General features: G+C 39.2%; 1 protein-coding gene across 11 annotated transcripts in view; it reads right to left on the bottom strand.

Annotated features, from left to right (window-relative positions):
• Positions 1 to 12,144, bottom strand: part of Shld2 (shieldin complex subunit 2) — a 90,756-nt gene that overhangs the window by 10,998 nt on the left and 67,614 nt on the right. For 10 of the 11 annotated variants that reach the window (XM_050140667.1, XM_050140665.1, XM_050140669.1 and 7 more), the window contains 3 exons: positions 5,467 to 5,661; positions 5,181 to 5,315; positions 1,144 to 1,350 (listed from right to left, as the gene is read on the bottom strand). In XM_050140667.1, the coding sequence (XP_049996624.1) occupies positions 1,144 to 1,350; positions 5,181 to 5,315; positions 5,467 to 5,661 (537 nt within the window). The remainder of the gene's footprint in view (positions 1 to 1,143; positions 1,351 to 5,180; positions 5,316 to 5,466; positions 5,662 to 12,144) is intronic. The other variant, XM_050140664.1, reaches the window with a different exon arrangement.

The following is a 12,144-nucleotide window of genomic DNA, read 5'->3' as shown; positions in this document are numbered from 1 at the left end:
GATATGACTTGGGCCATGACGCTAGTGTCTGGGCCCCTTGGACATCTTGACTAAGTCTACATGGCCAGAACAATTCCCAGAGCTCCCACAGGGATGGGAATGGTGTCTTTAACAGCCAAAGGAGAAAAGCTCACAATTCACAGAGCGTGGGCAAACCCAGACCCTTTACTGCACAGGAAATTCATGGTATTAATGGTCCACATTGGTGGGGGCGGGGATCTCAATTTCCATCTCAAATGAGAAAAAGCAAAACCCAAGCAGGTAGAAAAAAAGAACTAATACATATCAGAAGAAAGGTGAAGAAAAGAGAAAACAGAAAAATCACTGAAACCAAATGGTAATTACAATCAGTAAAATGAATAAAATAGAGAACGGAGTGAACCAACTCCTACTATCAGGTAAGACTGACAGTATTACCTAGTCTAACAATATTCAAAAGAATAGTAGGAGAATGACTTATCAATAACTTATCAATGTGCATCAATAATTTTTGCTATGTCAATAATTTAAAGGAACAAATTTCGTGAAAATTACAAACAAAAATTCACTCAACAAGCAGATAATCTTAACAGCTCTGTATCTATTAACTACATTAAATTTACAGTTAAAACCTTTCAACAATGAAAATCTCAGAGCCTAGGATGGTGGTATACACCTGCAATCCCAGCCCTGGAGTGGCCCAGAGCAGGAGGATCATGAGTTGGAGGTCAGGGCAAGCTTTACAATGAGACCCTGTTTAAAGACAAAAGCATAATTATGCATGAAAATATCAGGTGCTCCTTAATAGTTTAAAATAAAAATAGAGTTAGAGGCAGAAGACTAAGAAATCAAAATCTGGTTCAGCTATTTGTAGAGATCTAGATTTCACTTCCTTTTGTGGGGTGTGGTTCAAGACAGGGTTTCTCTGTGCAATAGTCCTGGCTGCCCTGGAACGTACTCTATAGACCAGGCTGGCCTCGAACTGAAAGAGATCTTACTCTATAGATCCGCCTACCTCTGCCTCTAAAGTGCTAGGATTAAAGGAGTATGCCACCACTGCCCAGCTATATTTCATTTCCATATTTAATTATATATATTCTCAGAAATGGCAGCCTCTTTGCTTATACTAAGAAGAGAAACATTTTACATATGTAAAGACCATACCTGAATACTTATCCTTTAGGTGGGTTGCTAAGTCTGATGTCTTGACAAAGGAGGGAATGCTTTCTTGAAATTTTGCTTTAAATGAAATTGCTCTTGTATCATCATCGAACAGGCATTCACAGGATGACCACAGTGTTGTGTGCAACTCTAAGTTTTCTAATATGCAATTGCGTTGAACAAAAAGGTACTTAAATTCCCAAATACAATCTTAAACAAACAAACAAACAAAAAATGTCACCAAAATAAGAAGTCTCTGCTCAGAATCAGATTAAATAGACTAACCTAACTAAATCAGCTAAACACAACTTTTACCACTAAAGAATTTGGGCAAAACAGACAAAATGTAACTGTGTGGTTAAAGCAATTGAATTTAAAAGCTACAAATTATCTCTCTATAGAGTCCATGCTGGCTTTGAACCCTTACTCCTCCAAGCACTGGAATTAGATGTGTGCACCACCACACCTGGCTAGATATCATTTAGTAATCTTTTCTAATTTCCTGGCCCCTCTAAACAGCTGCCTTTCAGAACAGCATATTCTCATCTTGAGATATAGAAAGGTTTTTTGTTAACTAGTTGAGTTTTTTTAGGACAATGAAATATGTGGTATTCTAATTCCCTCAGTAAGAACTGATTTTTGTTGTTTTGTTTCTGTTCGGAATTGACAAATATGTCCATATAAGAAATTCTACATTGAGGCCTTTATTAATATTAACAAATAAAAATACTAGTTAAATTAGTATTTTTAAGAAGCCCAAATTTTTTAAAAATATAAGCTTTTCCTTTCTTTCTTTTTTTTTTTGAGACAGGATTTTTCTGTATGGACAGCATCATTAGATAGATATTGGATAGGTGCTAGAAACTGAACACAGTTCTTCTACCAACAGCCTACAACTAGTTATCAGGAAAACAATTGTGCTGACAAATTTCCTTTTTCCTTAGTATAATGGGGGGGATTTTATTTTACAAGATAACAGTCTATCACTAAGGAAAGCAAAGGCAAAGATTCAAGGCAGGAACTTGAAGCAGATGCAGAAGATCACTATCTACAGAATTGCTCCCAGTTTCCTATACAGAACAGGCTGGCATGGTTAGAAATTTCACAGGGTAGGTTCTCCTACATCGATTAGCAATCAAGAAATTTCCCAAAGACCAAGAAAATGGAGCCATTCTTCAACTGAGATTGCGTCTTCCCAGATGAGTCAGGTTGACAATGAAGATTAGCCATCACATCTTTCCTTTGTGTTATTTTAAACAGTCTACAAGCTTCTCTAATGGTCAAAAATAGACGCTTATTATATGTAGATGTTTTACAATACCTATGATTCCAATAGTAACATTAATAATTTAATATTATGTTATTTTCTTTTTTAATTTTTTTACATCCCAACCACAGCTTCCCCTTCCTCCATTCCTCTCAGCTAACCCACCTCCTGCTTTAGTCTAATTTTAAAGTTGAATATACAACAGAGAACATGATTATCTGAAAAGAAAGTCTATACTGCTGTTTAAAGATTAGAACCATTGGGCTGTTAGTAGAATGGCCAACATGCATAAGATGCTGGGCTTGATCTTCAGCACTGTACTGAACAAGAGTGCTGGCCTGTAATACCAGACACCTGAGAAGTGAAGACAGGAAGATCAGAATTCAATACCATTCTCAACTACGTGGTGAGCTGGAGGCCAGTCTGAGCTAGTCTCTGTCTCAGAAACAACAAAAATCAGTCCTTACTACGTTATTTGAACAGGTGCTACTGTGTCTAAACACTGTTTTGTTACTGTGGTTCTAGAGAAGCTAGCTAAGTAAGACAACTAAATTGATTTATGGCAAACTTGAGGAAGTTATAGTAGGCAAGCTAGGATGTAACTGGATTACAAACATCCATGTAGATATAACTGTGACTCTGGATAACAGACAATCATAAACTGGAGTTATTTGCATTACTTTACTTAATTAGCTATAAGAGTACTTTATCATATTTTGTTATGTATTTGAAATGGTAGATTTCTTTTTAAAACAACTGCATGAAAATGGCATTTGATTCTGTATAGATTATTTTATGCTTACCTAATTATTCTTTTGTTTGTTTGCAACAGGATCCATGTAGCACAGGCTGGCCTCAAAATACCAAAGTAGCCAAATATAGCCCTGAACTCCTTCCTGACCCTCATGCCTCTATCTCCCAAGTGCTGAAATTACAAGCATGGACACTACACACAAGCCCAATTACTCTTGGGAAGTATAATTTATGTTGCCTGTGCCCTCATTAGAATCTAAGCTGTGACCACTGCAAGCTGCATACAAAGTATGCTAGCTTCCTGCTGGCAATGAGTATTTCAAATAAATGCAAATTTGAGATTTCTTACTATTCTCCCTAAAAACATCAATTTTATTATCGTTATTATTGAATATAGACTACTTGGTGATCATTTCTGATTGTAAGAGCTAAGTTTGTTCTTTTTAAGAATATATGAAAGCCAGTGCCTACTTCAGAAGTTCATACGGAGATGGCCTCAAGAACTGCTAAATGAATAAAAAGAAGGTTAACAGTTTTTGAAAGTACAATTGCTTCCTTAAATTACCCTCCAAAATTGTATTTTTCTATTAAAAGGCATTGTCTTGAGGTATTGAAGCAGCTGTTAAAACTTTAAGATGATGAGGGTATAAATAAATTTAGGTGTAATTAGTAAATTCAACAAAAGCATTTTATATCGTAATTCCTGGATTCCTAAGTTTTCAGTATTAACTAAAAAGCCATGGAACTATCTAGAGATACAATGATTCTCCTTCTGTCAGCATAAAGTCCCTAACCCTAAACCAGCCACACTGAGAAAGCCGCGGGCGCTCTGCCCCATCACTTTACCCCTGACCTACATTTGCTTCACATGCACTGGACTCGTGTTCACGGCTGAGATACCGTGCTCACTGATCATGTCTGCCATCGATACGTGTTTGCCAAATTTCACAACTGGACAAACATCTGTCACTATTTGATCCTAACATAAAAGTCAGACTTATCTCAAATCCTAGTTAGGGCTATTAATGATTAAGAGACAGTGGGACAGACCCTACCTCCAGATAAGCACTTGATAGACAGAAGTTTGAACCGCAACATTACCTCATTCAAGTACAAAATAGTAAACCAGTTTATTAATACCTAATTATTTTCAGAGTAAGGTGACTCAAAAACCACTATTTAAACTCTCAGGCTGTTAAAATCAGAATTTCTCAGCAGTGAAGTAAGATCCTGTACTAAGTTTTGAAACACCCCTTTTAATTTATTGCACCATGAATTATTAACTTAGGCTTTTAAACAATGTACCACTGGGCCATACTTTTTAAGCAAGCATTCTATAAAGGTTAAGAGTTCATATTTTTAACTGTAATAAAAACCCAGGACATAGCAATTAATTCACCAGGAAATGTAACTTGAAGACTTAATGTAATTCCCCCAACATCTGCCTTCTGTCAGAAAGGAACTCATTTATAAGAGCACTGTGCTGAAAAACACTAGCTGCAGACATTACATTTAAAGAGCATCTCTGAGGGGCTAGAAAGATGGCTCAGCAGTTATGAGAATGCACTGTGACTGCAAAAGACCAAATGTTCACAGTGCCCAGCTAGGCAGCTGTGACTCCCACTCTAGGGAATCTAGAAGCCAGATTCTGGACGCCAGAGGCACCTGAACTCGCATGTACATACCCACAGACAGACAGACAGAAAGACACACACAATTTAAAAATAAAATCTTTTAAAAAACAGAACATTATTTGAAGGAGATAAAGTTTTTACTAATACCCTCATATAGTAGGCCTGGGAACATTCGAGCCTTTATTTCGTCACTATTAATTACAAAGGACTTCTAAATAACTAAATTTCTCTAAGTATAAAATTATAGCAAAAAAATTTTCAGAGCATTCAATCACTATTATTTCAAATGCTATAATCTCTTCAAAGTCTCCACCCCTCAGACAAGCAAACATTAATCATTTACCAAGGTATAAGCAGGTTAAATGCTTTTTTCCCAATATATTTACCCTTTTTCCTTTGAAGCTGAGTATACCAGGCTGCTCCAGGACCCCACAATACAAGCACATAATGGTGACCTTGAACTTGCTCCACAGTTAACACAACTTTCCTTTGCTTCTGTCCTCTATAACTATATAATGCCTCTGGAAAAGGAAAAAGAAGCTAGTTGATATTACCCTGCTTGGGTGACAACATAGGCTGTCATGATAAACACAGTGGTGATCAACTAATGCACCAAGATGGCCTCGCACAGGTTTTATGAGCTAACATTAAAGAGACACTCAAAATATTTACCTGTCAATACAGTGGCATCCACTACTCTGAGTACTGCATGGACTAATGTATCAGGCTGCAGCTGTTCCAGTTCCACAAACTCCACGGTGCTCATTTTCTGACGCTGCCTCTGAGGCAAATCTCTGAGATAGGAATGTTTTGAAGACACGTATGCCAGTAAGTCCTGAAGTGTAACATTGGTAACTACATTGGAATCTAAGAAACACAAAAAGATGGACAAAGGAAGGCATCATATTTTGCTGGTAATCACAAATATAAAAACAGCTGTGATGGTTTGAATAAGAACGGCTCCCATAGGCTCATATATTTGAACACAGTCATCAGGGAGTAGCATCTCATAAAGCATTTAATTAAGACTTGCTTATGGTTTCAGAGTTCATTATCATCATGTGGAGTAGGGCAGCACACAGGCTGGAGAAGCAGCTGACAGTTCTATATCTGGATCTATGGGCAGCAGGGAGACAGTGCTATTGGGCCTGACATGAGCTTTTGAAACCTCAAAGCAAACAGTGACACACTTCCTCCAACAAGGCCACCCCTCCTAATCCTTTTCAAGTAGTGTCATTTCCTATGTAACATATGCTTACATGAGAATTAGGGGAGGCAGTCTGTGTGTGGGGGGGGTGCTATGCTGTGTGGAATTTGTTTGGGAAGAGAACGGTGACTGCTTTACAGCATCTTGGAAGTGCTAAGGTCAGCATCCTAAACTTGAATGGTGGAGGGTAGCAAGTGCAGGAGTCTGTTAGGTGGCTTGTAGGATATGTCCAAGTGATGTGCTAAATTAGAAAGAGCTTGTTGAGGAAGGGCTGTTGTCACGATGGCTGGGAAAGATGGGACCAAATTAGACTAAAGACTGGGGAGTCAAGGGGGCTGGAGAGATGGCTCAGTGGTTAAGAGCATTGCCTGCTCTTCCAAAGGTCCTGAGTTCAATTCCCGGCAACCACATGGTGGCTCACAACCATCTGTAAAGAGGTCTGGTGCCCTCTTCTGGCCTGCAGGCATACACATAGACAGAATACTGTATACACAATAAATAAATAAAATAAATATTTAAAAAAAAAGACTGGGGAGTCAATAGATAGTTTCAGGATCATTAAAAATTTAAAAAATAATGAAAAGTCTGACCCTGGCTATAGATTAAGAACAGAACGAAATTTTTGGAGATGATAATAGTTTCTAATGCCTAACAATATCAAACTTTATTTTTTGAGTAAAGAATAGGCTGTATATTTTATAGAAATTAGGTAATGTTTTATATGTTTTTATATCTCACAACATAAAGCAGTTTATAAAAAATATTATGCACAGTGTTATTTTTTAAAAAAACTCCTGAGAAGAAGCTAAGTCTGCAAAGACTGACTCACTGATGAGAATGTCAACTGTACGAACGGCGCTCGATTATTCAGTCATACACCATTTCAATGATTTTAATCTTCCTCTCTCAATGTTTATTTTACTTTTTAAAGATTGTTTCATTTTCTGTATATGACTGTTTTTCTGTGCACCACAGGAGTGCCTGGTACCCACAGAGTGTGTCAGATCCCCTGGAACTGGTCGTGAGCTACTAGATGGGTGTCAGGACTCAAACCCAGCAGCTTTATGCAAAATGTACTCTCGGTCACTGAGTCAATTCTCCAGATTCTGTTTTTAATTTTGTTGAAGCAAACTTTACAGCTGTACATACAATAAAATATGCATATTTTAGAAGCACTGACTGAAGCTGCAGATGGTTCATCAGTAAAGGAATTTACTTCCAAGCCTAATGACCTGAGTTCTGACCCAGGACTTACATGGTATAAGGAGAGAAGCAACTTACAGAAGTTGTCTTCTGAATTTTATACAGGTACTATCACCCCATGTAAACTAAGTAAATAAAATATTTTAAAATATAGATTAATGAGCTTTGCTGATCAAAATTCTCCTGAAGGAAAGGGAGCTATGTTCATATATGTGACATATTTGTGGCCAAAAGAAGATGTTACCCAAATGTACTTTTTTGTTTTTGCTTTTTTAGAACAACAAGAGTTTATAAACTAATTTGGGATTTTTTTTCTTCCTCCCATCAACATGTTCATCTGCATCTACTCCATCTGCCACACCAACACCTAATTATCCACTCACTCACTCACCAGAGGATCATCTACCATGTGACAGGTACCACACCAGGTGCTCAGGAAACGGAGTAAAACCACATCCCCATCTCGACAAAGAGAGAGTTACTGATTGACCTAGAGACAGACGGTAGCAAACACTCAGCACAGAAAGTAAACTGAGGAGAGGGTTGAATCTCACTCAGTGAAGTGTTTACCTAGCACTTGGGTGGCACTGGGCTCTGCCCCAGAACCATAAATGCCCATGAGGGATAGAGGAAGGGGACGGAGAGTTGGGGAAAGGAAGAAACGTTCCTGAAAACTTACACACAGAAAAAGAACTACTTAGAAAACAGTTGGCTAGACTCTCCAGGGGATAAACTGGAGAAAGATGAATAACAATTACAAGAAGAGTGAAGTGACAGCTGAAAGTGTCTTGTACAATAACAAAACCAAAAAAAAATACAGTCTATCACAGAGGCATTTGTGTGGTCTGGGGAGCTCCTCCTCACAGAAGTGACTAGACTCATGCTTGAGACAAAAAAAAAAAAAAAAAAAAAAAAAAAACCAACTCAGTAAAAGCTGTCTTTAGAGAAAAAGGGAAGGAAGGAACAACAGTTGTAGATAGCAACAGCAGAGGAAGAAGAGAGGTCCCAGGAAAAGCCTCTGCTCTCAGCATTTAACAGAGCGTCAGCAAGACCCTGACTTAGAAAGAGTTCTGAAGTTTCAGTGCCTTGGTGCGGGTTGTAGACCTCAGTGAGTCACATGCCTGGGACACGTCCGGTAAATGTCATAGAATTAGACTCTGAATCCTGGCAAGAGAATACCTCTAGGTAGAGGAGAAGAAACGGGATCAAAACTCGACAGCTCAGGCTGCAGAGATGCTCAGTGTTTAACAGCACTGGCCACTCTTCCAGGGAACGGAAATTCAATCCCAGCATGCTCATAGCAGCTTGCAGCAGTCTGTAACTTCAGTTCCAGGGAATTCAGTGCCCTCTTCTGGTCTCAGCAGGCACTTCATGCACACGGCATGTAGACATACATGCAGGCAAAACTCACATACACAAAATAAAATATAATTCTTTTAAAAGAATGCAGCTCAATGAAGGAAATCCAGTCAGAGCCTACAAGGTGACATAGACACAAGGTTCCAAGCAACATACCAGACTTCAGAAATGACAGCCCAGGAGAGATGAGCATTCTCAGCAGGACTCCTGAATGACTACCCTGAAGTATGACCAGCATCGACACAGCCTTAGCTGTTGTAAGTGGTTTGAAAGAAAATGTCCCCCTAAAGGGAATGGCACTATTAGAAGGTGTGACTTTGTTGGAATAAGTTTGGTCTTGGAGAAAGTGTGTCACTCTGGAAGCAGGCTTTGGGGGTTCCTATATGCTCAAGTCACGCCCATGAGACAGTCTACTTCCTGTGGCCTGAATGTCAACATGTAACAGCTCCTTCTCCAGCACCATGTGTATGTACCTGTAGGCCACCATGCTGATAATAGACTAAATTTCTGAAAGTGTAAGCCACCACCTCAATTAAATGTTTTCCTTTAAAAGAGTTGCTGTGGTCATCGTGTCCCTTCACAGCAATAGAAATCCTAACTAAGACACCTGTGAAAGACCAAGATCTGAGACCCACCCTCAACCCAGCGAAAGACTGCCTAGGCAAAAGCAGCATGCACATCCTGACCACAGAAGAAGGATCAAAAGGAGGGGTGACCAGGATCTATGACCAAAGCCACAATGAACTGTCCACTGACACCTTAACTACACCACAAGTAGGCTCCACTTGAACATTGAAAGTGCTTCCCTTGAAAAAATACAGCCAAAAAAAACCCCACAAAAATCCAAGCAATGAAATAAACCCAGATGCATAAATCTCAATACAATAATATAATTATATATTTATATATATAAATAAGTAATGTGGTATAACTCCTCCAAAAATCACTAATACTCAAGTAATAGCTGCCAATGAGAGAGAACAAGATGACATCCTAGACAAAGAAATCAAAAGAATTTAAGTATGTTTAAAAGTCAAAGAAGAGCCAGGCAGAGGTGGCGCACGCCTTTAGCATTTAGGAGGCAGAGGCAGGCGGATCTCTGTGAGTTCGAAACCAGCCTGGTCTACAAGAGCCAGTTGTATGACAGGCTCCAAAGCTAGAGAGAGAGAGAGAGAGAGACAGAGACAGAGAGAGAGACAGAGAGAGAGAGACAGAGACAGAGAGAGAGAGAGAGAGAGAGAGAGAGAGAGACAGAGAGAGAGAGACAGAGAGAGAGAGACAGAGAGAGACAGAGACAGAGAGACAGAGACAGAGAGACAGAGACAGAGAGACAGAGAGAGAGAGAGACAGAGAGAACTGAATGAAATAATGAAGTTCATACTATGAACAGAGAAATTTCATAAACAGAACTACTAAGGAAAAACCAAACTGAAATACTAGAAATGAAAACAGAGTAAGTTAAATAAATCCTCAGTATAAACCTCACCAATAGAAAAGATCAAATGACAGAATAAGCTTAAAGGCAATGTGGAAGAATTCAAATACTCTAAAAAAGACAAAGATAAATTGGTAAGAATGGCACTTACAAATGACCTGGGACATTAAAAAGACCAAACCTAAGAATCATGGGCACTAGAAGAAAAAGTTTTCATTCTAAAGGCATAGAAAATATTTTCAACAAAATCATCCAATTATAGGAGAAGTCCAATACCAGAGGCATTTAGAACATTAAACAACTTCCCTCATCACATTATAATTAAACCACTCTGGATATATGGAACAAAGAACGTATATTGAAAGCAACCATAAAAAAGTACAAAGCCACATATCAGTGGTGACACATGCCTTTGATCCCAGCACTTGGGAAGCAAAGACAGGCAGATCTCTGTGACTCTGAGGCCAGCCTGGTGTACAGAGTGAGTTTCAGCACAACCAAGGCTACACTGAGAAACCTCGTCTCAGAAACAAAAAAGAAACCAACCAAAATACCAACGGAAATAACAGATTTCTCAACAGAAACTTTAAAGTGGTGAAAAGTTGAAGTGATACATTTTAAGTTGTGAAATATATATGTGTGTGTGTGTGTGTGTGTGTGTGTGTGTGTGTGTATCTGCTAACTCAGACTACTGTACCCTCAAAGCTATGTGTCTTAACTGAAGGAGAAAGAAAAAGTTCCCATAACAAAATTAGGCTAAAAGAAATTCATGACCTCTAAGCCAGATCATTATTTGGACTGAAGGAAAATACACATGTACCAATAAAACCCAGGGAAATAATAAACTATGCTTGAATAAGAGTGATCAGGAGAGGAACAGGAAAATGCTAGCCACTGCGCAGTCAACCAGCATGGCAGAACTAATACTTCTCAGGAACAACTGAGTATACATGGTTTCAATTCCCAGTCAAAACACAGACTAGCAGAGCAGATTAGAGGGCGGGTGTGATGGCTGGTTTCCATTGTCAACTTGACAGAACCTAGAGTCACCTGGGAAGAGAGGCTCAGTAAGGGACTGTCTGGACCAGGCCGGCCTGTAGGTGGTTGTCTTGATTGTGTTAATTGATGTGGGAAGGAAGACCCATGTGAGCACTCCTTATGTTTGGGTCCTGAACTGCATAAAAGTAGAGAAAGTAAGTAGCGTGGCAAGCACACACGTTCATTTCTCTCTGCTCCTGACTGCAATGATGTAACTAGAAGGTTTAAGTTTCTGCTATCCTAACCTCCCTACGGCCATGGGCTGTAAACTGGAATGATGAGCTAAATAAGCCCTTGCTGCCTTAGGTTGCTTCTTGTCAGGGTATTTTGCGACAGCAAAAGCAGTGAAATGAGGCCAGCAGCATACATCTATTTGTTGTCCCGGACAAATGGACCTCACCATAAAATGACAGGCAACACCTCAGGGTGAAAGGAGGAAAAGGTAGCCCAGGCAAATAGAGCTGGCAAACAAGCAGGTGTCCTGTTCAAACACCTGACTAAGTAGACTTAGAAACTAGCCAGAGGCAGTGAAGAAGCCCCTCAAACTGATTAGGGGGACAATCCATTAAAAGAACATAAATTCTGAACATGTGCACCCAATTTCATAAAACACATAATAACAAATGTAAACCACAATTAGCTCTAGCTCACTAGCAGGTGACTTCAATACCTCATTATCAACAACTAACAGGTCACCCTGATTAAAAATAAACATAGAAATATCTGCATTAAATGACACCACAAACAAAATGGATCTAACGGACATCCAAACATACAGAATAATCCCCAGCCCATAGAACCTTCTCTAAAAGAGATCGCCTATTAGGATACAAAGCATGCGTTAAGAGTTATAGGGCAATCTCTATTATTTCTTGTTTTACATATGCTCACAGTAGAATAAAGCTAAAATCAATAGCAAGAGAAACCCTAGAACATACACAAATTCATGAGGATTTGCCGGGCGGTGGGTGGCGCACGCCTTTAATCCCAGCACTTGGGAGGCAGAGGCAGGCAGATCTCTGAGTTCTAGGCCAGCCTGGTCTACAAGAGCTAGTTCCAGGACAAGCTCCAAAGTTACAGAGAAATTCAGTCTCAAAAAACAAAACAA

Source organism: Alexandromys fortis, unplaced genomic scaffold (genome assembly GCF_014885135.2).
Source record: "Alexandromys fortis isolate MF-2015 unplaced genomic scaffold, M_Fortis_MF-2015_v1.1 scaffold_46, whole genome shotgun sequence".
Lineage (NCBI taxonomy): Eukaryota > Metazoa > Chordata > Mammalia > Rodentia > Cricetidae > Alexandromys > Alexandromys fortis.
Note: the sequence above shows the minus strand (reverse complement) of the source record. Positions and strands in the feature narration are given on the sequence as shown.